The sequence below is a fragment of the Dermacentor albipictus genome, chromosome 4 (assembly GCF_038994185.2).
Source record: "Dermacentor albipictus isolate Rhodes 1998 colony chromosome 4, USDA_Dalb.pri_finalv2, whole genome shotgun sequence".
Taxonomy (NCBI): domain Eukaryota; kingdom Metazoa; phylum Arthropoda; class Arachnida; order Ixodida; family Ixodidae; genus Dermacentor; species Dermacentor albipictus.
The window spans coordinates 138,603,861-138,630,978 of record NC_091824.1 but is presented as its reverse complement, the minus strand read 5'-3'; the positions used below and the strand labels follow the sequence as shown (position 1 = coordinate 138,630,978).

Here is a 27,118-nt window from a genome sequence, read left to right as displayed (position 1 = left end):
AAATGTCCATCAAAAGCATATGCACATAGTAAATACAAGAAAGGTAATAAATCACTACTCTGGCGTCGGTGAAAGTCAGCTTATTTAATGAAATGCGGTTAAATGCAACTGCTCTGCTCTGTGTGTCAGGTGTTATTAACCATTTTACAGATAAACTTGGAAGATGGCTAGCAGTTTTCTATTTCATCACTCATCTGTGTTGACGTAGAAGGAAATGGTGTACAGACTGTGTGCAGGTGTGCGTGTGCATATGGTATATTCAAACATGCAACTTCCATGGAGCCAGCCTAGCCACCAATGTGACTGAACTTTGTGTAGAAGCCAACCTGCTGATATTTAACAAAAGTGCAAACACATGCTTGGTTGGAGAGGCGATTGCAAAGAAGTGGATGTGCAACAGGAAAAGTGGGAAATACTGCAAAGCAATTCAGTGACCTTATACACAACACTGACTTGGGCCCACACGGTCTTGTCTTTGCAGATGCAATTTGCTTGACAAGTGAATGCATCTGATCCCTGGAGCAGTGTGTCACAGTCTTGTTAGAACATTGTAGCTTAGCCATGATGATCACAATAATCATGATAAGCTAAACAATCACATGATGTGCATGAGCCCAGTGCACATACAGAGGTGGTCCTGCTTAAACAAGTACTGTTGTACTTGATTTTGCACTGTGCATTGCTCTATTTCAAGCCCGTGTACAGTCATGCTCAGAATTTGCATCTTCTTGGAAATTTGAACCTTTATATAACAAACACAGGTATAATTATAGGGTATAACAAGTAAGTCCAACAATTCTCAGCAGCATCAAGCAAGCAACAAATATACGAATATATGGCATCAGATGAATATAGAATGTAACAAATGTTTTCGCGTCAGATGCGATATCATTATAATGAGTTCTGGTTGTACTCGGGACCTGCGTTAAAAAATTGGACATTACTGGACAACACAAACACAACTCTTATGCAACGATGATTCCCATTACAATTTAAATATTTATAGTTTTCACATTTTCCAGTTCATCAAAAGTTCCCGCTTTCTTTATAATGCATGTTCATGTTATGTGCTTGCAAATAAGGTGCATTGGCTTTGAGGGGCAGTTAACAGCAAATCAACACCATTGTATCATTGTTAATGTAGGAGCATCAAGTCGTATTGCACCTCAGCATTACACAGCATCTCTGAGGAACACAAATTTCATAACCCAAAATGTTTCACTTGCTCTCATTGGGCACACCAGTGTTTCACAAAATGAAATGTGCAATTTGTTCAATGCTAGGTATACTTAGCAATGTGGTCATATAATTCAATTTGTTACTGGCACTCAGTACATCTCGTTGCAGAAGGCATTTTGTGGCATACAGTTGACATCCACTCCACCTTAGTGGATAGAGCACATGAAGCTTTTAAACTGCTTACTTAAAGGGACACTCAAGGAAGATATTAAGTCGAACTAGACTGAATTTTTGAGCTTCTGTATAAAAGAATTCATAACTTCTAGTGAGAACAGAGCTGTTGTAAGTGAAAAACTGACAAAAGTGCAAAATCAGAGTGGCACAGCCTCTTGTGGAGTATGGTACTTCTTTCACGTGATGTGTGGTAAGACGTCAAGGTACCAGGAAACTGCCAAATCCCACTAGCTGGAAGATGGGACTGAGGCGGGAGGTGGGTGGTTCGTGAAATGCTGCCAATGCGAGTTGAGATAGGAGTAGCTGATTTGCAGATAGCAGCAGAGATGGTGTCGTGCAGATGATGTCAAAGCCTCAGTATTGGTTTGGGCGATCCTAACTGAGAAGCAGCAGCAGGGCACTCAGTGAAAATTTTCTATGCAACTAAGTCGTGTATCGGTACTGTTGCGACACCTGTTTCTTGAACCTCGACTGGCGTTACTATTGGCTAGCGTGGCATTGTCGGCAGGCTGCAAGCGTCTGGTAGACCATGGCAACCAGGCAGGGACGAAAAGATTTCTAGTGCAAAACTTGCACTGCTTATTCAGTGGTTGGTGAAGGATATAGACGAAGAGAATTAATGAAAAATACATTGCAGGGCAGCTTAAATAGGCCCACTAAAACCGTAGGCAGGATCTTGCTCACGTCAATGCCACGTGACATGCACCGAGTCTGGTGGGGGATGGGCGGCTGATCCTTTCTCCTAGGCAACGTTGCACATGCTAGCCTCCTCTGGTGGCAACCCGCGGGTCCTGTTTGGTTCGTGGAAAGGGTTTCCCCTAGAGTCGGACAGTTGGCGGAAAGGGTGCTCTCCTAGAGTCGCACAGTTCGTGAAAAGGGTTCTCCCCTAGAGTCGCACACACACAAAGGGGCTTGTTATCACTGCGAAGCGCCTGCCAGACCGGCAACTACTCGAGACAACCACAGCAAATTAGGGATCCATCCTCCGTTTCGATTAGGCATGGTCTTTGAGCATCCTTTTTGCCCGGGGTGTTGCACGCCAATTGTAACATCACACAGAAAACTATAAAACAGACTGAGAAGCTATTGAATTAACTCAACTTAATATTTTCCTTTAGCGTCCCTTTAACAGCAACACTTCCATCAGTGGAACAAAGGAAACATGACTTCTCGGCATGGGTTATAAAGAAAAAAAATTATATATCTTTGTAACATATAAAGCATTATTCATGACTATTAAGAAACATTTCAGCATGTGGTTGCAGCAGCAATATGCTGCTTTAGTAGGCCAACGTTGAGTCACTGGCTTCCTGTGTTGTGGACATATACACAACAAGCAATGGAATTGAAAACAGACAGTGAAAGCCTCGCTTGAAGCTGGGCTTGGCACGACACATTTTGCAATGTGGAACGGTGTAAACAGTGTGACACCCTCGTGGTACCAGCACACCATGCGAGATCCAGCAGCTTGCTCTTTCAAGCTATTGCACCGCTGCCTTGTTCAAAGCTTTTCTACAGCCTGCTGATCCGAGTGGTCTTTTCTGTTGCTTTTGCTAGACATAAAAGGCTGGGCAGATTCCAGGGCCGCTTCAACAACCACTGTGACAGAAAAAAAAAGGAAGTTCTTTTACTTATTTAGAACATGCTGTGGCTAAATAGACCAAGTGAGGTTACATGAGAACAGGTTGTAATATGTTAACATAGTGGTAGTATACATGAAAGCATGAATAATTCAACATGAGACCAACTTTGATATTAAAGGTAATTGCACAACATTAAAGAAAATGAATAGGGATAGAAGGAGGATGTGCTCAAGCATACAATAAAGGCACCAATCATCAGCTACACATGCCAGATGAAGAATGACATTGAGAAAAAGACTACAGGCAAAAAAGAATAAAACTCATGAGAATGTCAACTAAAAGCCCCCTACTAAAATGGTCAACACAAAAATCCAAAGAAGTTCATGATGTACCGCAATTTAGCGTGTATAAGCTGCACTAGAAAACCTGGGGAGGCTTGCACAGACTGGAGTAAAGTATATACAGTTCATTTCTGTTAATTCAATGCAGAAGGGACTGATGAAACTGACTGACTTATCCAGTTGGTCAAATTAAACAAGATGAAAAAATGCTAGAACGCACTGCTGATTTTGGTAGCATTTTTCCAATTCTAACATTCCCGTGAATCAAATGAGTGCCCAATTTCTATGTGTCCTGAGTAGAAAGCTTCTAAAGCACACCCGATATTTAGCAAGAAAAATGGGCAAGGGTCTAATATGTGTTACAAAACAATGGCAGGCTTCCTAAACACTGTGGCATGTTGGGCTTGTTGGAATTCAAGCTTAGATAACATTTTTTTAGCGCAAGCAGACAAGGGCAGAAGGGAGAAGTGAACACAACGATGCACGCTGTGGCATTCACGTCTCTTTTGTCCTTGTCTGCGTGTGCTACAAAAATTTATCCAAGGTTTTGTGAAATCAGCTTCGTTGCATGGCTTTACAAAAAATTAGTGTTGTGTGGGAAAGCATACAAATGTTGCGAAGGCGGTTTTGGCACCGTACCTGATTGCACCGCGCAGACACTTTCCAGCCAAGCTTTTCCGAAAAAAAAAAAAAAAGCGGCAGAACACATCTTATCGTGACTGCCGATGGTAAAGCATTAGCAGTGAATCAATATAGCGACACAATGTATTGCCACCTTCTAAACGAGATATGTGTAAGGTGTGTGCTGCAGCGGGACTTTTCTTTCGCACTTCCCTAAGAACATTCGATGCCACCGCGAAGCCTGCATGTGGCCTCCTAAATGTATGGCTCCTGAGGAGCGCGCCATGTAGCTACCGGCTCCTCTCTCGCACTTCTTCTTGGGCACGCTGCACCACCTAGTGGCATTGCCGTGAATTTCGAGCATGGCCTCCGAGACGAGAAGCATGACCTGCTAGTTCCTGTGATCACTGAGCAGTGTTCCCTCGCTTGCCACACTTGGCGAGGTGTTCATTAAAGAGTGGTACATACCTAGTGCTTTCATGGCAGAGCTCGCTAAAGCGTTGACATGAAAGGCTTTTATTGAAAAGTGGCATGCATACCCAGTGCATTTGTGCCGCAGCCTGCTAATGTGTCGGGTTGCTGTACTTGAGGAACCCTTGTGCTGTTGGTTCGATTCCACTCAGTATCAGAGAAATTTAAGGGATCTTATTCGTCATTGTAGAGCAGCACATCTCCAGTGCCCCATACCTAGTTACCCTAGTTGATGTCAAAGACATTCATTGAGGAGCAGCACACACCTACTGACACTACTGACACACACTCAGTGACTCAAGCTGCCATCAACGAGGTTTACTGAAGACAAGCACACACCAAGTGTTCCAAGTCTGCGTCAAAGAGTTTCTTCGAACAGCGGCGCCTACCCAGTGCCGCATCTACAGTGACCCATGTTGGCGTGAAAGAGGTTTGTTGAAGGGCGGCACGTGTGAACACATAGCCACATACTCAGTGACTCAAGTTGTCCGATGGTCGGTTTCGAACCCAGTTACCTCAGCACAGCTGTCCAATGTACTAGCCATTCCACCACTGACTACCTAGTGAATCAGGTAGGTGGGAAAATGGTTAGATAAATAGAGAGATAGGTACATAAATAATACAAACACAGAAAGACCCAGAAAACATAGATAGATAGAGAGATAGGTACATAGATAATACAAACATAGAAAGTCCCAGAAAAGTACAGGAAGTACCCTAAGAATGCTAATGCATTAAAAGGCACGCGTTGGAATCGAGTAAATACCGCAATCAGACATTGTGGGCTATGGTTATTTACTGAAAATCTTCCTAGGGCAGACTGAAAATTTGTTTTGAACTTGTGCCAACACATTTGCTGTCCCCTAAGCTCAACCGTGACAGACACTGCCACTAAAGAAGCCGCTACTGGGGTCACCGTAGAGGCCAGGCATGTGTGTGCTGACTGGTCAAGTTCGAATTATCTAGAAAAACCAATTTTAGGATCAAAATAACGGAAGTTTTAACCCATAGACATGCATCGGTACCAGCCAGGGCTTTTGGCTGGGATCAAATGAACCGAAAAATCAAATTATTCAGAGTTGAATTAATGGAAGTGTACTGTAGTAGTTCCTTGTGTGGTAGTGGGAAATACCCGATCTGGGGCATTCACCAAAAATCAGGTAGCACAGACATAAGAAATAAATTTTTTTTTTACACAAATGAAAAATTAATGAGACAACTTCTTTATAGGCAAGCTAGCATTTAAAAAAAAGGAATTTGATAATATAGTGAAAATAAAAAATATGCAGATCCGATTCACTTGTTGGAATCCAAGTCAAGCTTTGCTTTGCTTGGGTGATAGAGTGTTCAAACCAATGCATTTATCAAGGTTAATGTAAGGTCGCATTGAAGGCCACATGCAAGTCTTTTGAGCATCCGGTGCATTACCTTGAGAATCAAAGGGACTGTCTTGTAACTGTTCAATGCAAAGTTTATTTAGGGCCCATCTGTGCCATTATTGTTACACACCCACTTTAGTCAGGGTAGAACGAAGGTGCATGCATGGCATATAAGCCTGCCCTACCAATCCTCATATACTATCCATCGCACAACTACACCTTCCACCCTCCAGTATTGTGAAAGGTGGTTTACTGGACCTTTCTGCCTCCACAGGCACTAAAAAAAGGACCTTTTCCCCCACTTGCTTGCTTTAATCATGCTGGTGAACCTGTTTTGTTGCTGTCAGCAGTCACTATGGTACACACAGTGGCTTCACATGTCAGCAGTACTAAAGCACAAGATTTCACTACAGCATTGCAAGCAAGCAAAACAGAGGTCTAGCATTGCTTGTTAGTGATAATGTGCATGGCAGTGCCTGATGTCTGGTTAAAATTCTAGGCACCAGCAGTTCCAAAGCGTTGCTCATTCTCAGTTGCACATGCATGTTGTCATATTTTATACATGACACACAAAACAATGGCCGGTATGCATAAGTGAGAAATTTTGATGTTTTAGAATAGCATGTTATCCGGCTCACAACTGTGGTTTCTGCCTGTCAGATCATTTCTTCATCTGCACAGCTCGTTGCCCTGGCACATACACATTTGTCTCCTCAGGGTAATGCCTTAAAGTAAGCAGAGTTTTCATGGAATTTCATCTACATCCTCCTCTTTATGGTCTTGTTAAACTGTGAAGTTTGGGTTGCTGTTCTCATTGTTCTCTTAGTGTTCCACTACTGTTGAACCTTGTTATAACGGAGTAGCACTTAACACATAAATACCTTCGTTATAGCCGATATTCATAAGCGTATATATTCATTGCATGCTGATACCAATGATAAATATTTTTTATATTGCTCGTCCTCTCAGTGCTCACCATATCAAGGTTTGACTGCACTTTTTTCTTCTGTATTCACCTACCCATAACACTTCAGTTCTTCACATTCACTACAGTAAATTCACTTTGCAACATCTTTTTGTACTTACTTTTGTGTAATCTAACTTTCACCATGTATGGTCCATAAACTTCGAACTTCAAATGCTTACTGAAAGAGTTTTAGACATTAGAAGTGTTCTATAAGCTTTTATAGTGGTCTTGCACTGAAGAAACAAAGAAACCTCACCTTACAGAAATTAATATTAGTACTTTAGTGAAGTTATCACATGAAAGTTACTTCTTCTTATTGGAGTTTGATGACATATGCTGGCTTTACAACTTCTAGTAACTATAAGTACGCAGACATTAGCTGGTACCAGTTATTTTGCTAACGCATGTCAAATCATAGGTTATTAAGCAAGCACCTAAATATTCAGCACTGAAAACACTCCAACATTGTATTCACATTTGGGAGGGAAAGGCTCACCCTTGTCCTGCTCACTGCTGCTACAGCGTGTGATGAGCTGACCAATCAGAACTGTCAGCACCAGCCACACCAGAGGCACAAAACTTGCAATGAAGTAGGTCTTTCTGGCACCAAAGTAGCTTAAACCCAGTCCGCCCAAACAAGATCCAGCTGCTATGCCTAAAAACAATATGGCACGGAAAAGGGTGTACTGATGAAGTGACATCAGTGTGCTAATAACAAAAGGTACAGCACAGTAAGCAAAATTTCATGTCATGTGGCTAAGTTTCATTTCCACCATTTTCCTAGTATGTGTGACCCACCCAGCACATTTGACATACTGCGTCTTATAGGCAACAGTAACCCACATATTCTCAAACATTCTTCAACTCCACACACAAGAGCTGGCATAGCATGATGATCCTATTCCAACCACATTGTATTTTGTACTTTTAGAGTTATCTCAGTGGCACTCTGCCTATTAATTGTCACCAGGATCAGCTGGCCTAACTTGGATATGCCAGCCTAGCTAGCTTGCCTCTAGAAAATGTATGACAGCGCCGCCACTCGACCTAAGTGTTCATTGTGCTTTAACGACACTCTTCAGTGATTTCTGCGCCAGGATTATGTAACTGCGAACATTCAGCATCTACTGGAAGGCACTAGGAGAGAGAGAGAGCTGTTCCTTGAGCAAATCCTTGTCACATACTGCGTTCAGTGACATAATAATTTACCTGCATAAAATAAAAATAGCGCTTCACTTGTACTAAATACGTAAAAGGAAATACTTGTGCAGTATACATTCTTCTATGGACAGGTACGTATTTTGCACCTAAGCAATACAGCACGTGGTAACTCGCACACATATGCGAATAGCTAAAAACAAGTAGTATGCTAGTAAAACAAAAGAAAAAGAATTAGTACACTTTCATAAAAAATGTTTCAGCTAAGCATCACAACCTTGTGGGGCACAGAATCTAAGAAAAAGCTGAATGTTTCAGAAAACTAGGCATGCAGCCTGGTATTTGGATTTCTACTCTGTACTGGTACATGCTAATAATGTAGTGTTGTATGGTTTTACAGTATTTGGTTTCTTTCAGTATTACAGTATTCTTTTTTTTCTCAGAACCCATGCCCCATAAACTTCTTGGTGCAGACTGTACATCTCATAATAATAATTTATTTCCACCAGTATAACTTTGATGGAGGGGTTGAGAATACAAGCAACTATATGCTTGACAAGGTTCTTGCCCCCTGTATACATCTGGCAGAGGCTGAGAGGCCACAGAACATGATACAACACAATAATTATGCATGATGAAGGTAATTAACAGGTCATAACACACCCTTTTCCTAGTTTGCAAGTGCACTTCCCCACAATGCACTTTTGACCAACCAACAGGAAGGGGGGGGGGGTCATTATTTAAAAACAATGGGCGACTCTTGCATGCCAGTGCTCCACTGTTGCATATTATTTCATCGTGGAAGTAATGTCAACATCTTGCACCTCATAAAAGGGTTCGATCACTGAATTAAAGCCTTACTATGTCGCTTAATTTCGTACCCCCACTATTTTAAGGCATGACCACTGCCATTGGCTTGGCAAACTGCCTTGCAGGAAAGGACAGAGCGACAGCTGAGGGAAAGCTTGGCTGTCACCACTCAATTCTAGACAGTGCTGCTTTGACTGCATGATAGTCAGTGCAGCAGTACTGTCAAAGAGCTTGCACTAAACCAAACACTCAATTACTGTCACCCCCAGTTGTATGTACATATGTCTCACGTTTAGAAAATAATTTATTATGTCACAGAAGCTTAAGATCCAGCAGTGTTTCAATGCTCTCTGTACCGGTCTGTCTGAAGTATGTACGTACGTACGTACGTGCCTAAAGTAAGTACACGGCCTGCCCGGAGCTGGCTTAACAATTAGGGAAAGGGCCTACTTACAGGACCCCCCAAGTACAATGTACGATCTGTCATCACAATGTGACATTTGGTAAAGGTAATCTGAGCCTCACCCAAGCAGTCGAAGACCCCCTGGATAATGCTGAGGAAGGTGGCCTCTGTACCGGGCACAGATATGCTGCGTGCGTAAGAGGTCATAGCCACGTAGAATGAGCCATACGTGGGGCCTTGCAGTAGCTCAATGGCAATGGCCCACCATGGGTCGCGCAAGAATGAGTAGCCCAGGAACTTCAGGAAGAAGCCCAGGAAGGCCAGCCGCACCACATTGATGTGTTTCAGCTTGCCTGAAAGAGATATGTATCGCACCCGATTATGCAGGAAACATCTTCGGCTACCATATGTCTGGCATGGCTTCCATGCACTCATGGCGTTCATGGGTCTGCTGGACTGAAGAGACTGCAGTTTCTCGCATTACCTATACTGAGCACCCAAGTGCAAACAATGATGAGTTGTACTGTTGCTTTCTGCTCTTTTATATGTCAGTTATGGTGCCGCTCCTGTTCCGAGCACCACGTTAACAAGCTAACAACGGCATTTTGTGACAGCAATGGAGTTTTAAAGGAGAGATAGCAGTTTATTCCCCTTGCAGATGGGAATACACATTCAAAGTGTTGCTTCACTATCGCAATAACAGAAAAAAAAAGAACAGGAATTTTCACAACAAGTGACATTTGCCAGGTTTAAGCGTCTGTATAGAATTGCAACGGAATTTCATTTTGCCTAAATTGCTAGTAAGTTAGCAGCATACATTACTGAAGCAATCTTGGCAAAGATGCAGGGCTTGGTAATTGTTTACTATTCTTATTAGCAGCCCTTTAATAGCTTCTAAGCAGACAATGCAAGCACCTGGTGGCTAGCAGCTATGATGCAAGTCCCAGGACGTCTCCTCTGCGATTCTTCAGCGTCTCATGGGCAGCTGTAGGTGGTCCCTAATTTTGGAGTTAATGCCCAGGAGTCCATATTATATTTCCTTATGTCAGCTATGGAAGTATAATATGGATATAATTGAACATGCTCTCAGGAACGGAGGAAGCTTAAAAACAGTGAAGAAGAAACTAGGAATCGGCAAGAATCATATGTATGCGTTAAGAGACAAAGCCGGCAATATCATTACTAATATGGATGAGATAGTTCAAGTGGCTGAGGAGTTCTATAGAGATTTATACAGTAGCAGTGGCACCCACGACGATAATGGAAGGGAAAATAGTCTAGAGGAATTCAAAATCCCAACGGTAACGCCGGAAGAAGTAAAGAAAGCCTTGGGAGATATGCAAAGGGGGAAGGCAGCTGGGGAGGATCAGGTAACAGCAGATTTGTTGAAGGATGGTGGACAGATTGTTCTAGAGAAACTGGCCACCCTGTATACACAATGCCTCATAACCTCGAGCGTACCAGAGTCTTGGAAGAACGCTAACATAATCCTAATTCATAAGAAAGGAGACGCCAAAGACTTGAAAAATTATAGACCGATCAGCTTACTGTCCGTTGCCTACAAACTATTTACTAAGGTAATCGCAAATAGAATCAGGAACACCTTAGACTTCTGTCAAGCAAAGGACCAGGCAGGATTCCGTAAAGGCTACTCAACAATAGATCATATTCACACTATCAATCAGGTGATAGAGAAATGTGCGGAATATAACCAACCCTTATATATAGCTTTCATTGATTACGAGAAAGTGTTTGATTCTGTCGAAACCTCAGCAGTCATGGAGGCATTACGGAATCAGGGTGTAGACGAGCCGTATGTAAAAATACTGAAAGATATCTATAGCGGCTCCACAGCCACCGTAGTCCTCCATAAAACAAGCAACAAAATCCCAATAAAGAAAGGCGTCAGGCAGGGAGATATGATCTCCCCAGTGCTATTCACAGCATGCTTACAGGAGGTATTCAGAGACCTGGATTGGGAAGAATTGGGGATAAAAGTTGATGGAGAGTACCTTAGTAACTCAGGGGACCAATTGCAATGCATGCTCACTGACCTGGAGAGGCAAAGCAGAAGAGTGGGTCTAAAAATTAATCTGCAGAAAACTAAAGTAATGTTTAACAGTCTCGGAAGAGAACAGCAATTTACAATAGGCAGCGAGGCACTGGAAGTCGTAAGGGAATACACCTACTTGGGGCAGGTAGTGACAGCGGATCCGGATCATGAGACGGAAATAATCAGGAGAATAAGAATGGGCTGGGGTGCGTTTGGCAGGCATTCTCAGATCATGAACAGCAGGTTGCCATTATCCCTCAAGAGAAAAGTATATAATAGCTGTGTCTTACCAGTACTCACCTACGGGGCAGAAACCTGGAGGCTTACGAAAAGAGTTCTACTCAAATTGAGAATGACGCAACGAGCTATGGAAAGAAGAATGATAGGTGTAACGTTAAGGGATAAGAAAAGAGCAGATTGGGTCAGGGAACAAACGCGAGTTAATGACATCTTAGTTGAAATCAAGAAAAAGAAATGGGCATGGGCAGGACATGTAATGAGGAGGGAAGATAACCGATGGTCATTAAGGGTTACGAACTGGATCCCAAGGGAAGGGAAGCGTAGCAGGGGGCGGCAGAAAGTTAGGTGGGCCGATGAGATTAAGAAGTTTGCAGGGACGGCGTGGCCACAATTAGTACATGACCGGGGTTGTTGGAGAAATATGGGAGAGGCCTTTGCCCTGCAGTGGGCGTAACCAGGCTGATGATGATGATGATGCCCAGGAGTCATGCAATCCAAGTCATGCATTACTTCAAGCGAGCGGCAATGGCAACTGTTTCTTCAGTTTAAATATAAAAAATCATAATTTTAAAAATTCTTTTGTAATGCATCCACTCATATTTCAAACACAATATTTTGCACATAAGACTGTTTTTTTATCCACACTATCTGAATACAGGCTATTCACGTGGCCTAAAATTTAATTGAACTTGGCCTTTAACACTAAGTGCCATACAATAAAGGACCTTGAATGTTTCTGCTAACATGCCTCAAATAGTATACAGAGAAGAATAATTCTGCTGAGTTTATCCTTATATTACTGCATTAGATGTGTCTGCACTAGTCTGTATCTAGCTTTCCCTTGTCACGCCTTCCACCCACACTACAAAAGCTCATTTCAATATGCTGTGCCTCTCAAGCAATATCGCAGAAATACCATTATCATTTGGAAGAAATTAAGTAACTTAGCATTTGTTTTGCTTAACAAGCACAAGTTACACCAGTTTGCTGCAGTGTGAAAGTGATGCTCTGAAATGTGTACCAATAATTTTATATGCAGAGCGTTAACTACTCCAGTGGTTCAGCTGTTTCTTTAGTTTGTAAGTCTAAAAATGCAATGACCAATTGTTGATTAACTCTTCATTAACTGATGGTAGAAGTGATGCCAGAGCTACTTATTATATTACAGACTTTGTATGCTAGGTGGAAAGTAACAAAAACTGTGGGAAAAAAACAAACAAGTGAGAACGCTACACTTTCACAATTTGAAAAAAAAAAAGAATGTTTATATGACATCCTTAAAAGAAACAACGGGTTTATTGTTAAAAAAAAGAAGAGACAAATGGCTATGGTATTCTTAACATTCTAAATGGGGAACTGGTCGACCACCCAAATATTTTGAGCATTTTAGAACTACATAGATGATTCACTTAGGATGAACTGTGGCCAGGTGTAAACTGGGTCTATTTTTTGATAAACAAACCGAAAGCTAGGCGAATTGGGTGATGCTCAGCAAACCGTTTGTTGAAGCACCACAAAAGCAAACAGCCCAAACACAGAGGACAAAAAGAAACACACACACGCTAACACGGAAATGTGCTGACTAGCAGCTTAAGGTGCTTTTGTTATTTTCTGTAGCAATGCAACAAGGACATTCAGTCGGTAGCCAGCACTTGTGTTTTTTTCTATCATTCTCCTGCCCACTTCTCTCACATCACTGATGCAATGTTTGTTAATGCACACTTACTTATGAGCCAGCCTGAGAGGAACATGAACGGAAGGTCCCCCAAGAAGCTTTGCGTCGCTAAGGTGAGCCCCATGAGCAGCTTGCTGGCGTGCAAGTCTGTGAGGTACCAGTAGATGTAGTACCAGTGGATGCTGCTGCAACTTCCCACCACAAAGATGTCCAGTAGGAAGCACAGGTGCCTCGGCTTTCTCAGCAGGCCACCGACATTACGGAGGATGCTCTGGTTGGACTTGGAAGGCCCCAGCCACCAATTGAAGCCAATGATGCACTGTATTGCCATCAGCCCTACCGCCATGTAAAAGCCGGGCACAAAGCTTTTGTAGCCAAGCCGAGCATTGACAAAGTCAATTAACAATCCACTCAGGGGTGCCATGATGCCCCAGCCGATGGTACCCCAGAGCCTCTGTAGGCCATAGTCCTGCGGTCTGTCGCCGAGCTGCTGGAAGCAGGCAGTGTCAGACAGTGAGAAAGCACTTGAGATGGCGATACGGATCAGACATGTTAGCAGAAGAAAGAGCCAGAACTGCAACGAGTGCATGTCTTCAGAGGCGGTGGCAGAGTCTGCAGCTTTCTCTAGGCACGATGAGAGATCCACCGAACAGTTTGCACTACACGTCACCACGGTTTCCTCGAGGCCGAAACCTGCACTCTGCAGTGACTCACTTTCGTTGTTGACTAGATAAAACTCACTGGGCAGTTTTGCAGGAACAGGCTGTAAACCTACGCTGCGATGGAGTATACACGGCTCACTTACATTATCACGTGAAGTGTGGTTGCCTCTCTGGCAAGGGCATGTAAGGAAACAGTGCACACTTGAGTTCCTAAAGTGGTCGGCCATGCAGAATTCACTCTCAATTCCCAACAGCGAACCTGTGGCGTTTGAGGTAGTTAAGTTCAGCTGTAAACTCAGTCCGGTATCTTGCTCACTGGAAGTTTTCAAAGAAGGCACCGAACTGATGAGCAAAAGGGAAACGGCTTCCAACACAATGATAGAGACAAGCACTGGCGTAATCTTCTGCAGTCTGTCTGAGATGCCTGCCACGAGTGGTCGAACAAGGAACACAATGAAAGGAACCACAGTCAACACCACGCCCACGGAGGCGGCATTGAGTCCCAGTTCGTGCCCGTAGACTGAGAGGGCAGGAAGGATTATAGCAGATGCTGAAAAACAAGAAAGAAGTAGAATAAAGAGACCTATAAAAGTTTAGCTTCATGAAAATACCAGATAAAGTAGGTATAAATGTGTGCTTTACATGTGCTCTGGATTGACTGAACTTTAGCACGCGCAAGCAACAATCTTTATTTTATGTGAGTCCATAAGCCCCATTGTCGTGGCGGCTACAGTACCCACCTAAGTAAGCCATAGTATGTGACAAAGCTGCCCATGTAGTTCATCATGCGGTAATCTTTCCTTAATACAGCAGCCTGAAAACACACAGAATGTACAACCTTCATTTATAGTATGTGGACTGCATATCCTGCAACAGTCAAGCTGATTACAGGCTGTTAACGGGAGTTCCTGTTGCATACCTAAAGTTCCAATGCCCTGAGAAAATAAAGTATTATGTATAGTACAGTATCTGAAAACTGTTACGTGTTTTAGTGTTCTTTTTATTGTATCTTCAGTGGTTTCTTTCATGTGCAAGGAAAGTATAGAAGAGTGGCTAGTGGTTGTAAAATCCGATGGATATACTGAAGCAATACAAAGTTGACAGATCCTTCAATAAAGGTAAAAATGTGTGGTCCCTCAATCTTTTTCACTGTAGAATGGAATATACAGCATTGTAGCACTGTAGTATCACACAGCTAAAGCAGAGAACAAGTGAAGAAGATGGAATAGTGCACTGTGTTGGACATACTGTTAACCTCAGCTGTTCAAATGTTAGAACTTTGGAATGAATTGAAAAGTATGACTGCCACTATTTAATGTTGCACAGTGAATTGACATCTGAAATTCATACAAAGGTTCAAAATTATTTATTTCTGATGCAATAAAAGGAGATGGATACCACAATGTGTACCCACCAGGTTAGGCTCTAAAACTTCAGCATAAATTATGAAATGAAATGGCATACTCCTCGAACATAGCTTTAATTTCATAGTTTCACAATTTAGACGCCTAAGTGGTCTATGGATGAACAACATAGCAGCTACAGTGAGGTGCACTGAAGTAATTTCTATCTTTTGGTTTTGTTCCCATTATGAAGGAAGGAGCAGGTAGTAACATGGCGGGTACATTTTCTCCCAAGATAACCTAAGCCTCAAAACTATAAACATGCTACACATATGTACTACAACTGCACCTAATAAACTTTACAAACACCTACCACCCTGTTTGAACAACGTTTTTGCAACCACCAATGGCTTCACTTGATCTGTTAATTAGGCAAAGTTATAGTTGTAGTATAGCACCACAGCGGCTATGCTTTTGTTCGTGAATTGACATAACAAAATGCCAGCAATACCATTTCATGCATGATATAAGGCTTCTGAGATCATGTGAAATTATGTCAGCCATAGCAAACTTTAGCTTTATGCTGTCTGGAAAAATATACTATATTGCATGAAGTATCTGGTGTCAACAAGCACAGCAAAATCGGGCATTTTTCATTCGGTCACTAATGCAGTGATGAAAGCGCATGCAAATAAATAATAATAAAAAAGACAAAGAAAATGCCTCCCCCCTCTTCACCATTGGCTATCATAAAAAAACCCTTCCACCTTCCACTTTAAGAGTGGGATTCTGATATGTCGACAGACGGAGATAAGACAGCGTTATCATCAGCTGTGAAACTTACCTCCGTAAAGGAAGAAGAAGTTCGCCTTAGCGAACAGGAGACCTCCGTTCAAATGGTGGAATGCACGTGGAGTCGTGGACTTTGGCTCTTCGGATCCAATACCCATTGCAAATGTGGGCTAGAAACCTGCCTTTAATAGTAGCACCTACGAGTAAAAGAAGAAGGATGAGCAGTGTAATTATTGACATAGCAATTATCTGTGTGGTTCCGGATACAATAAACAAGATTTATTAAGAGTAAGCACTCAGTAAGAAAATTGAACTGGACCTCATTCAGAGGCACACATAGACAAATAATACAACCCCTTCAGGCACTATGTACACAACTGTACATGTGAAGATAGTGCAGCATCAAAATCAAGAGCACTGATTGAAACATATTGAAACACTTCTAATTGGACATGTGCTGCAAGTTTGAATAATAAATGTGAAGTGTTATAGTAAAATGAGTTGGAATGTAGATGGCTGGGTGTTTGCTTTCGGTGCAAGTTTGTCTTCATGTAGTGGGTTCACTTCTTCGTTGTTCTCACAATGTTTCATATCAGGCACATACTTCAGGTGTCTGGATAGGTGCTTTTCAAGTACGCTAGACATGAAGTAGTTGATGTTCTCATATCTGATGCATCTGTAAAGAGTTCTCGCATGGAGCTAGTCTACATTCCGTAAACCTGACAAAGCTCACTGGAGATTTGAACATTCCTAATTTGTTTTGAAGCTGTATTGTTCTCATAATTCCCAAGGTACAGGAAAAGTAATGAAATTAAGTTTTTCATTGACACCTGCGCGGGGTAAATTGCTTGTTTTAAGAAACAAGTAGCGCTGCCCAGCTAGCTCATATAGGGTACCACGATGGCCATTCAAAAAAGGCTCATGTGTCCTACCACTTGGACAGCTCGAGAGTACATAAATGTTTCAGAACAGCAGAATTAATGCTTGCTTATTATCAACAGCATTAAAAAACAGCACTAAGTATCTACCTACCTGATTTTATTTCGTTCAATGTGCATATATAACGTGCAACTGATGAATTTCGGATGCAGTGCATTAAGAAAATTCGACCGAAGATTGGTACTGAATAACAGAAAAAGCAGGCAAGCTGTTTAGCATGTAAAGAGCATATCGATAGGACCGCTACTTATATGATTGAAGCACGCACCCGACAAGGTCATTTGTAAGTAGGCTGAAAGGAGCACTAATCACAACTGAAAGCGATCTTCACGTTTAAAAACACAAGCGAGAAACACTTGAGCTGCTTGTTGCTCGCAGCAAAGCGGCCTCACCGGAAAGAAACTTCACTGTTTGCGATGCGCTACTGCACTCGTATACCGCGGCAGCTGTTGCTTGGCTGTTGTCTCATGAAGCTTTCCTCGCAAAAAACGCCAAGGCAGCGCGAAATATGAGCGGCGAGAGAAGCACACGTGCGGACGGGAGGCGGAAGAACGAAGCAAGCCGCGACCTAGCGCGTTAGCGCATGTTGCGGACGACGGACGCTCCTCCTTCCGAATCAAGAGATTACAAAAAAATGATGATGATAACAAAAACAGTTTTTGTTTCTTTTTGAAGCTGACGTGCGCTGCAAAACTGCGGTGGCACCCGTAGCAATAAGAGTTATCGTGATTTTCGGGAGAATCGAGTTGCGCAATAACGGTTGCCCTGACTTTTTATTTTATTCCTCAAAGATGGTCGTAGCAGTGGCGCGCTAGTAATCTCTGAGGCAATACTGCGAGCACTTGTTTGATATGCCGTGTGTAGCACCCGTGTGCAACAGTGCTTTTAGCCTTTGATAAACAAACGATGAAGCGTGTAATAAAAAGGACATTTTTTTACCCACCCTAGTGCAGCTAGTGCAGGAAATCGCCATTAAAAAAGTTGGTTTCGAAAAGGTGTAGCTGCACCCACCAACACGAAGTGATTCTTGGTAGCAGAAGCGTAGCATAAAAACTACACTTTCTACACCGCAGTTTTGATAAGACAGTTACATAGGCTGGCTTTGCTAACGTGTGACGCCAATTTGTCTGTGACTGTCGGCACTGTATGTATACATATGTGGCGACGACAGCGAAGGTTCGCTGCGGGGACGGCAGCGAAGTGCTGGAATGACCAAGTGTCACAGAGGAAGGTGAGCGTATCTTCCGAGAAGATAAAATGATTACACTAACGGATGGTGCATATCCAGACTACGCGCTGTATTATATGAATAGATATGTTGTCTTCATGCGCCGCGCGTTCAGCTGCAGTTTGTATAGATTTGTTGGTGAAAGCAAACTAGTACATTGGTTTTTAGTGCTCAGGCAAGGGTATATACCAGGCGCTTTTTTTTCTTAGCTGCACCAAATTAAAAAATAAAATTGTGTATTGCACATAGTGCAATTGTAACCCTTGAATAGAGTGACCTAATATTATAGTACACTCTAGCTTGAGCTAAATTGCTCGTTGAGGTGCCGCCATTACTTCTATGACACATCGATATGTATATTTAAATAATTAGCACATTTGCACTAATTAACTTATAAATAATTACCTTACAGCACATACCTAAATTTATGAGTTGTAAGCGGTGAGTTCGCCAGATGTATCTGCTCGGAAAGAATTCTCAGATCTATAGCAGTTTCGAGATCGTTTTCAAGCATCTTTAGCATTGGCGTTACAGTTACTTTTGCTTTTCAATGCATACCACAGCGTTTCCATTAAAAAGTAAGTGGAACAACACTGCATTTTTACCGCAAGTTTGGCGGCGCATATCCCGAGACTGATGCCATCAGAATTCGTTTCAAACTCGCTAGCTACAGTTGGTAGATTCAAATATGTGCCCTAAAGTAATTAATTAAAATTTATTAGTGTAGTAGATTAATTATCCAATTAAGCATTTTGATTCCTCGTAGAAGTAATGGCCACCTCATCGAGTAATTTAGCTCAAGGGTTAGACTTGTGCCATCAGCTACAGGCAACTTAAAAAAAATTTGGTACCGCTAAAAAAAAAAAAAGAAAGAAATGTCGCAGTTTCACTTCTCCGCACACTGAGGCTTATTGCGGAGAAGCAAGCTATGCCGAATGCCTTTATGGAAGGCTACGCGGGCGCAGGAGCACCTTCCAAACCGCGTCGCCACTGTGAAATATTGACTGTAGATTATTTATGTCCAACTTCTTTATTGCTGCACAAATTAATTCTCGTGCACACCGTGTCTACCAAACTAATCCACCATCACATATTATAAATTCCGTGTATACCTCGAAAATATCGAACTTTTTTCTTGATTATCTAATGCCGATAGTAGGCGTCCCACCCAAGTCGTACAAACATGAACCAACTAACTTAAACCAAATAAATAAACAATATTAGTAAAACAGTGCAGGAACAAGTACACCAATCAAATGCAGAGAGAAAGAGAGAGAGACTAAACAAGAAATTAATTCAGCTACGGAAGAGCAACAGGACTGAGCACAAACTAAGCATATAAACTAAGTCAGAACGCTGAAAATCTAAGAACGTGAACTAAATACAAACACAGCACCAAGAAGTATAGAAGGCGAAAAAAAAGGGCAGATCCCACGCCCTGTAGAAATCGATGTAATGCGAATCACATTGCAAGTAGCTGGCTTTCCAGCATCGTTAAACTCGGTACTGGGGGCCCAAGGTGTAATCCCACAATAGCGCAGGTATATGTTTCTATTGAATAGACCCAAAACGAGGCCGCGAAGTACTTGGTATGAGCAATCTCCGCTCTGGACAATGACCTTACTCTCCGTCCATCGTGCACAAAAGGTGGGAATAATGTGCCTACCCCAAACGTGTTATAGATAATTTATACCCTTCACTTCAAAGGACTGAAACCACCTTCCGGGATCAGTCAGGTTCAGTGGCATAGTAACGGGGGGAGGGGGGTAGTTGCGTGGGCCTCAGGTGCCAGGTGGGGGGGGGGGGGTGTCACATATGTCTGGAGACCCCCTCTTTTCGCCGGCTTGATTGGGCCTAAACGGTAAAGAATGCTCCGGTAACCAGCAGGCCGAGCTCATGTACACGATGTACCAGATTTGTAGTGCCGCAGAATTGTCGGCTGCAGCTTTATCAACATCCTATATATAATGTAATAATTGCACGAATGCGCAGGCTAAAAAAATTTATTCGCTAAGTGGTCGCTAAACTACTCGCTTTAGCGGAACATTTCATGTGCGGTGCGCTCGTGCGGGGAGCTCATGTCCCACTATGGTTTGTGTGTCGTAAGTATGTATACAGCGTTCCATTTATCAGTTTTGTATCGTTTATATTAGTTTTGTATCAGTTTCGCGGTGTTGAATAAAAGCACTGTCATTAGTCATAGCTAACCGTCTCGTTGTCATTTTGTTGTTGTTGTTATGGTGGCGTCCCACAGGGCGGTGTATTGAGCCCTATTCTCTTTAACCTAACTGTGGTTGGCCCTGCTGAAATATTACCCAAAACAATTCACCCATCAATGTACGCCGATGATGTACCTCAAGCCACAGTTTTCAAACTTGTTGCGACACATCAAGGCTACCTTCCGTCGGGCTTTACACCAGCAGCATGACCACTGTACCCTTCTGGTGCCTACGACAGCCACAAGTACGCTTCACGATTCCGGGAATTACTAAGAAGATTCGTCATACAGAAGTGGCTATACGACAGTTGACATTGTCATTACTGAACGAGGCATATGAACAAAGAACGAGCATTTACACAGATGGATCTGTCTCAGCCACCAGCTCCACTAGCGGGGTTATCATCCCGGCCTTACAAGTCACAATTACGTTCAAAGTGTCCCATATAACGACCTCTATGGCAACAGAACTTGCCGCTCTACGCGCCGCTGTTAATTACATCGCACAAGCCAAACCTCGAAAGTGGGTCGTTTTTTTTTTGTGACTCCAAGTCAGCCCTTCAGAGTTTGCAGTCAGCCTTACGACGCAAGACCTATGAATAACCGGTGTTTGAGACCACAGAGGTTCTCCATCAAGTCCTCATAAACGGACATGACATAATCTTCCAATGGCTTCCGGGGCACTGTGGCATTGTCGGAAATGACCTTGTTGATGATGCCACCCGGTCAGTCCATAAAAAAAAAAAAATATGACACTTTATATACCCTTATCAAGGACAGACGCTGCCAGGGTCCTTGTTTACTTGCTCAAACCAAGACTGAAACTTTGCTTAACACCCCAAATTTCTCCAACTGCAATCTCCACCGGCAGTTAGTCAACGGGACGTGCGTCTGGTTGACCTTCCTACCGTTCCTTCCTTCGTTTCCTCCTCCTCTTCCTGTTGTTATTGTTGTTGTTGTGTGACTTCATGTCACAAATACAGTGTCCTGTTTCAGCTGCACGGAATTTTACAAAAAGGTGAATTTTGTGAGGATATTTCTAGATATTCTATCAGGTTATGCGTCTTTGTTACCACTGGGAACTCGTGCAAAATCAGGGTGTCTACCAACCGGGAAAACCGGGAAAACCGGCAATTCTCAGGGATTTTGAGTAGTCTGGAAAAACTCAGGGAAAACTCAGGGAATTTGTGCTTCTATCAGGTAAAATTAGCTGTAATTTTTTTTAGAGGGTCAAAAGTCGCGGTAATGCTGGCTCGAGGAACAGACAGGACTCGTAACGAATCGTCGTCGGCTGGAGGAGTTGCCAGTGTACAGTCAACGACCGACTTTCCGGATTCCCGATAACTCGGACGGCTTCGCGGCACCACCACGTACCCCAAAGAGTCAATGTATCATAACGTCTGAAATTTCAAACGCAAGAACTCTTCGCCGTCCGATTGTCTAAACGTTTTGCGTGATCGCAGGTCCGAGACGGCATTAATGAAAACCACCACCGCTGCTATTTTGATTACCTCGCCGCCTTGAACCGGTGCTCTCGCACGCAGATCCGCTGGCAGCCGTAACCACCACTGCGGCAACGCTAGGCCTAGCTGCTTCGACGTTCACTGTTAAGCTTCTTGTCGTTCGGTGCCGTGTTTCTTCATTTCTCCGCTGACAGTAATAATTTTGTCTTCGAAGCTCGGAAAGCACGGCGCATTGCATAATGCTCTTTCCCGAAAGTCTGCTTCGCCTCATTATACTCATGTAACGCGGTGAAGCGTAACAAGCGTAGGAAGGGGCAATTGTCGCGGGACACTGTATGTATTCCTTAATTTTACACGTGTGCACCCGCCCTCACCTGTCACAGTAGGAGCACCGATATGCCTAATAAGTGCACTGACAGGCATTCAGAGCTTTTTCAGACGTACATGTGTCGATTTTAGCCCTTAAGGGCAGTCAAAGACATGAATTTATTTTTTTCGGACTGCCGGATTTTTCGGAAGTTTTCGCGGCCCCTAGGGGGTCCGAAAAATTGGACGTTGACTGTAAATTGACCAAGAGTATTCTTCAAATGGTCCGTGGGGCGAACGCGCGGCGAAAGGAGGACGAGAACAGAAAGGATCGACGCACTGAGCAATGAACGGGGAATTAAGTTTTGCGTGATTTTGCGTGAAGGGTAAATAAATGAAAAAAAAAGTATGCGACCGCTTCTTTGAAGGAGCCTGCGCTTAAAAAACAAATTGTTGGCTGATGCTGAGATGCAGGTGTCCCTCATCCAAACCAAAATAAACTCTTTAAAGCAGTGAAACCCAACACTGAGGCGTCTTGCGCGAGCTGAGAGTATGTCAGGACAGTTGCATGTCACTGAGCATGCTATCAGTTCATAGAAATAGCTCATATTCGAAAATATTTGGTTCTGTATGCATCTACTTTTTATTTGTACTAGAGAATGTCCAACTAGATTTGAAAATATTTTCGAAGACATTTTATTTCCTGTGCATTTTAATAACCCCTCCCTTATATTCTTTTTTTTTTTGAATAACATAAACACTACTCCTTAGTATTCAAATTGGATTAAGTCGGTTTTCTTTGAAATTTTTTTCATATGCTTACTAGAGAGTGACAGCATAGGGCGATATGATTTCAGCGCGACTTGACATAAAACATAGTTCTGCATCACTCAGGGAATTTCGCAAAAGCACTCAGGGAAAACCTGGAAAACTCAGGGAATTTGGAAATGTCAACATGGTAGACACCCTGAAAATATGGCAGATAATTAATAAGTATATTTTAAATAACTGCTTAATTAGCAATTATATAGGAAACACTGCAATTCGGGAATTGAGGGCCCAAAGTGATGTTATCAACTCGACAAAAACTTAATTAAACAAAATCGTCTTGGGTGCTAGAGCCTGCGGTACTTATGCACTACGGGCGACCCAATATGGCAGTACCGAAAGAAATATGAAATAGTGCACCAGTGACGTCGATATCTCTACCCTCTCCATTGCGAGTGCAGACCAACAGTAGCGCAAACTTTCGCTGGCACGGGCTTCATCGCAACCTTGTCGTTTTTAGCACGGTGATGGCAGGACTCGACGCGGAGCGTGCTCTATTCTGTTTCCAGAATTCTGTGTCAGAAGACCTATGGGCCCCGGGTGCCGGACGACCTAGCTACGCCACTGGGACTCACGTCGACAGTTCATTATTCCCACTTTCATAATATTTTAAACACAAGCATATATTTACGTTGTTTTCGCTTAATTGCTTGACATTTTTGTTTTCCGGCTTGTAGCGATGCTTTCTCATCGTTTTAGCTATCATTATGTTAAAAGAACAAAGTCTGCATCGTGCGTTTTTCAGTATATTTCGCTCCACTCTGTACTTCCTTGTCCCTGAGGGTAATACAAATAAATAAATAAATAAATAAATAAATAAATAAATAAATAAATAAATAAATAAATAAATAAATAAATAAATAAATAAATAAATAAATAAATAAAGTTGCATTAAACACGGAATTCTGGTATGCTCACCCACTCACCCGAGTTCATGAGCTTAAATATCTTGGCTTGATCATTTCACATGACCTAAGATGGGAATCTCATATTAACAGTATCATACCATCTGCTTTGAAACGGCTATTCTTCCTCAGAAGAAGACTTCGAGCTGCGCCACCGGAAATTAAACTGCTATCATACAACGCATTTATTCGCCCAGTTCTCGAATATGGTAACACAATTTGGTTTCCTTATACACAACAGCTTATTAACAAACTAGAAGGAGTGCAGCGAAAGGCAATTAGGTTCATCTTTAACAAATACAAGAATAGCGATTCACCTACTCAACTGCTAAAACAAGCCGGTATTCCTACTCTGCGAAACCGCGCCAAGCTAGCAAGACTAAAATTATTGTTCCAATTGATACACAATGCATTACGAATAAATAGTTCGTTGTATATATCCCTAGCTGACACCAGACCTTCCCGCCATAAGCATTCATTAACACTTAAAGAATATGCATTTCGCACTGACTGTTTTAGATATTCGTTCTTTCCTCTTGCAATAAGAGAATGGAATAGCCTGGACCCCTTCATAACGACTAACACATCGTTGCCGAAATTTATAACCCTTGTAGAAGAGCTGTTGTGCAATAATTAGATTATGTTAGCCGGAAATAACACCACTCAAGTCATTGTATAAAATGAAATCTGTATGAACATTGTATTTGCCTATGTAATGTCACCCCCTTTTGCCAAATGAAATGTACCCTTGTTTTATTTCCTACCATATGTGTATATCTGCTTCGTGTCGATTTCAAATATTGTTGAAATCATGTAAACCTGTTTTTATCGCTATTTGTGAGTGTATAATATATGCCCAACCTGTAAAAATCCCGCTGGGATTGACAGTATCTGAAATAAATAAATAAATAAATAATACTGCTGTCATTCGTAACTTCGAAGGCTACAAACTTCTCCGAGTGTCGTCAGTTTATGTTTGATGCGCGCACGCTGAGAAGACTCGAAAGGGATCATAATTAGAGGTTTACCGAGAACACTTTTGGCTGAAATGAATTAGTTCTTTCTCTTCTCCGCCGCGCTCAGGCAGATCGAGCTCGTGTTAGTCGCTCGTGTATTCATACGTTACACGTATGCAGGCAAAGTCACTCATGAGTCGTCTGATTAACACTCAGACCCATCCCCGATTGTTAGTCCGCGTTCGACGGGGTCCGATTTCTGCAGTTTCAGTAAGTTCGGTGTGATTTAGTTGAGTCTGAGCGAGCTATACGCGAGAGGTATATCTTGTGATTGAGCCCGAACGAGTTCTGTTTATTTAGATGGGACGTGCAGCACACTGTTGGGATCGGCAGTTCACCCCGCGACACCCTTCGGTCACGGCTCGCGCGATTATGGGGAACGGGCCGACGGCCTCGTCAAAATGGTGCTCAAAACGGCTGATTTATGGCCAACACGGGAGTACCTCTGTCAGGAGAGGTTTGGGCAATTAGCAAAGATACGATCCTTTACCGGACAGCCGCCCAAATTGGCATGTCCACGCCAGGGACGGAGTCAGTGCACGATCGGAGTCGATGTACGCTCCCCATTTTCCCTATTTGAGCCCAGTGATGTGCGTGCGTTCCCTACAAAGCTCCCTTCGGAGGGAAACGGCAACAAGCCTCCGGATTGGTGGGACCTGATGTTATCGGTCTCCTGACACCGGATTGGGGGAAGTGATTGAATAATGACCACGCAGGGCATAAAAGGAGCAACGGACGGCGGGAGTGATCGGCTGCTACAACTCCTTCATGGACTTTTTCTGTACTACCTTGAATTTTCTTGTACATACGTAAATATAAACGTGTATGTAAAGCGTCCTGAATATCGGGACCAGCCCCACGTTCACTTACTCCTCCACGAGCAAAGTAGATTCCACGTCTTCGGACCCCCAGTCGCAACAAAACCCGCAAGTGCGTGTCTGGGCGTGCTGCTGAGCCCGCTGTTGACGACGGACTTCTGCCCACCTTCCCCACGCGTTCTTGTCTTCTCTACATAGGTCGTGCACCGTCAAATAGTTTGTACCCTTAAAAGTGACTGAAAGTGCAAATCGGTCTATAACTCACTCCCTTGCACCCTTGAGAGTCTTAGAGTGAGAGTTTTAAACAGATTTAAGCCCTTGTTCACTTTTAAGGATGTCAGTTTTAAGGGTGCTATGGTGTGCTCCGCGTCCTCAGCTGCCGCTGTCTAGCGTAACTTTGGTCGTCGCAGCTTACGGTGCACAGCGGATGTGCGACGGCTTCTTGTTCTATAGCAGCGAAAATTTCGCTGTCGGAAATCGAGGGACCGAAAGTTAAGGACTCCAAGATCAATGAGGTGGGAAATTGAGAAAGTTTATTAGGCCAGTGATGAGGCCACGAAGACTGCATATCAAAGACTGGTGTTACAGCTTGCTTAACAAAGTGACCTGCGGCACCACCAGGGACGTCATGGGCAGATTCCATAATATTGCGTGCAGCTGTGTAATGGGCACAGTCACAACGTGTGTCAGTTGGCTTTATTCGTACCTTGGCTCGGCCGAGCAGGCAACCACGAACAACAGAATGCTAACATGGGCTTGTTGGTACACGATGAAGTTAAACCGAGTAACTGCTCAAGAGACAGGACAGGCAGGAGTAAACGCGAAACACTTACTTATCGCAAATGAAGAATAGTTCTTACGAAAGTAAAGCTTCGTGAGCTCGGACCCTGATGCGTGCCGAAAAGTGAGGAGAGAGAAGAGCAAACCCCATCGAACTTATCACGTTTCTTCGGAGCCTTGTGCGATTTCGCAGGCATCGTCGAGCATCCGGCAAGCCGAAGGGCCTCGCGAGATGCACCTGCTCAAGTACTTATTCTCGAAGCATTATTTTTGAGGGTCATCCACGTGTAACATACTGTAGATAAGGGTGCTGACACTGACCTAACAATATGATAAACCCCGGTTCACTGCTTGTACAGTACGCTAGCGTTAGTACGATACAGTACATACATACATACATACATACATACATACATACATACATACATACATACATACATACATACATACATACATACATACATACATACATACATACATACATACATACATACATACATACATACATACATACAGTACAGTACAGTACGCCAGCGTTAGTACGATAGCGTTATGCTTTTACAACAGCAGCAAACAACACCGTACTCACCACTGTGGAGAGCTGATAATTTGATGTCCCGCACTTTGGACTTTTTACGCTTCTTTTGGCGTGTCAGTCGTTCACGAAAAAAAGCGAGCGTTGGGTATCTGTTGGCGGGAGAAGTAG

The 27,118-nt window shown here is 43.0% G+C and overlaps 1 protein-coding gene across 3 annotated transcripts; it reads right to left on the bottom strand.

The window, feature by feature from the left end:
- Nucleotides 1-65: 65 nt before the first annotated feature.
- Nucleotides 66-27,118, bottom strand: LOC135895819 (major facilitator superfamily domain-containing protein 6-like). Of its 3 annotated transcripts, none has more exons than XM_065424018.2 (6): nucleotides 27,002-27,118; nucleotides 15,964-16,108; nucleotides 13,166-14,326; nucleotides 9,269-9,499; nucleotides 7,272-7,430; nucleotides 66-3,012 (listed from the first exon to the last, which is right to left on the bottom strand). In XM_065424018.2, exons 2-6 carry the CDS (start codon nucleotides 16,067-16,069, stop codon nucleotides 2,915-2,917), a joined length of 1,755 nt encoding a protein of 584 aa, XP_065280090.1. In that variant the 5' UTR covers nucleotides 16,070-16,108; nucleotides 27,002-27,118; the 3' UTR covers nucleotides 66-2,914. The 3 variants fall into 3 exon arrangements, with proteins under 3 accessions (XP_065280090.1, XP_065280088.1, XP_065280089.1); XM_065424016.1 differs by lacking the exon at nucleotides 27,002-27,118 and adding an exon at nucleotides 17,243-17,465; XM_065424017.1 differs by lacking the exon at nucleotides 27,002-27,118 and adding an exon at nucleotides 17,119-17,246.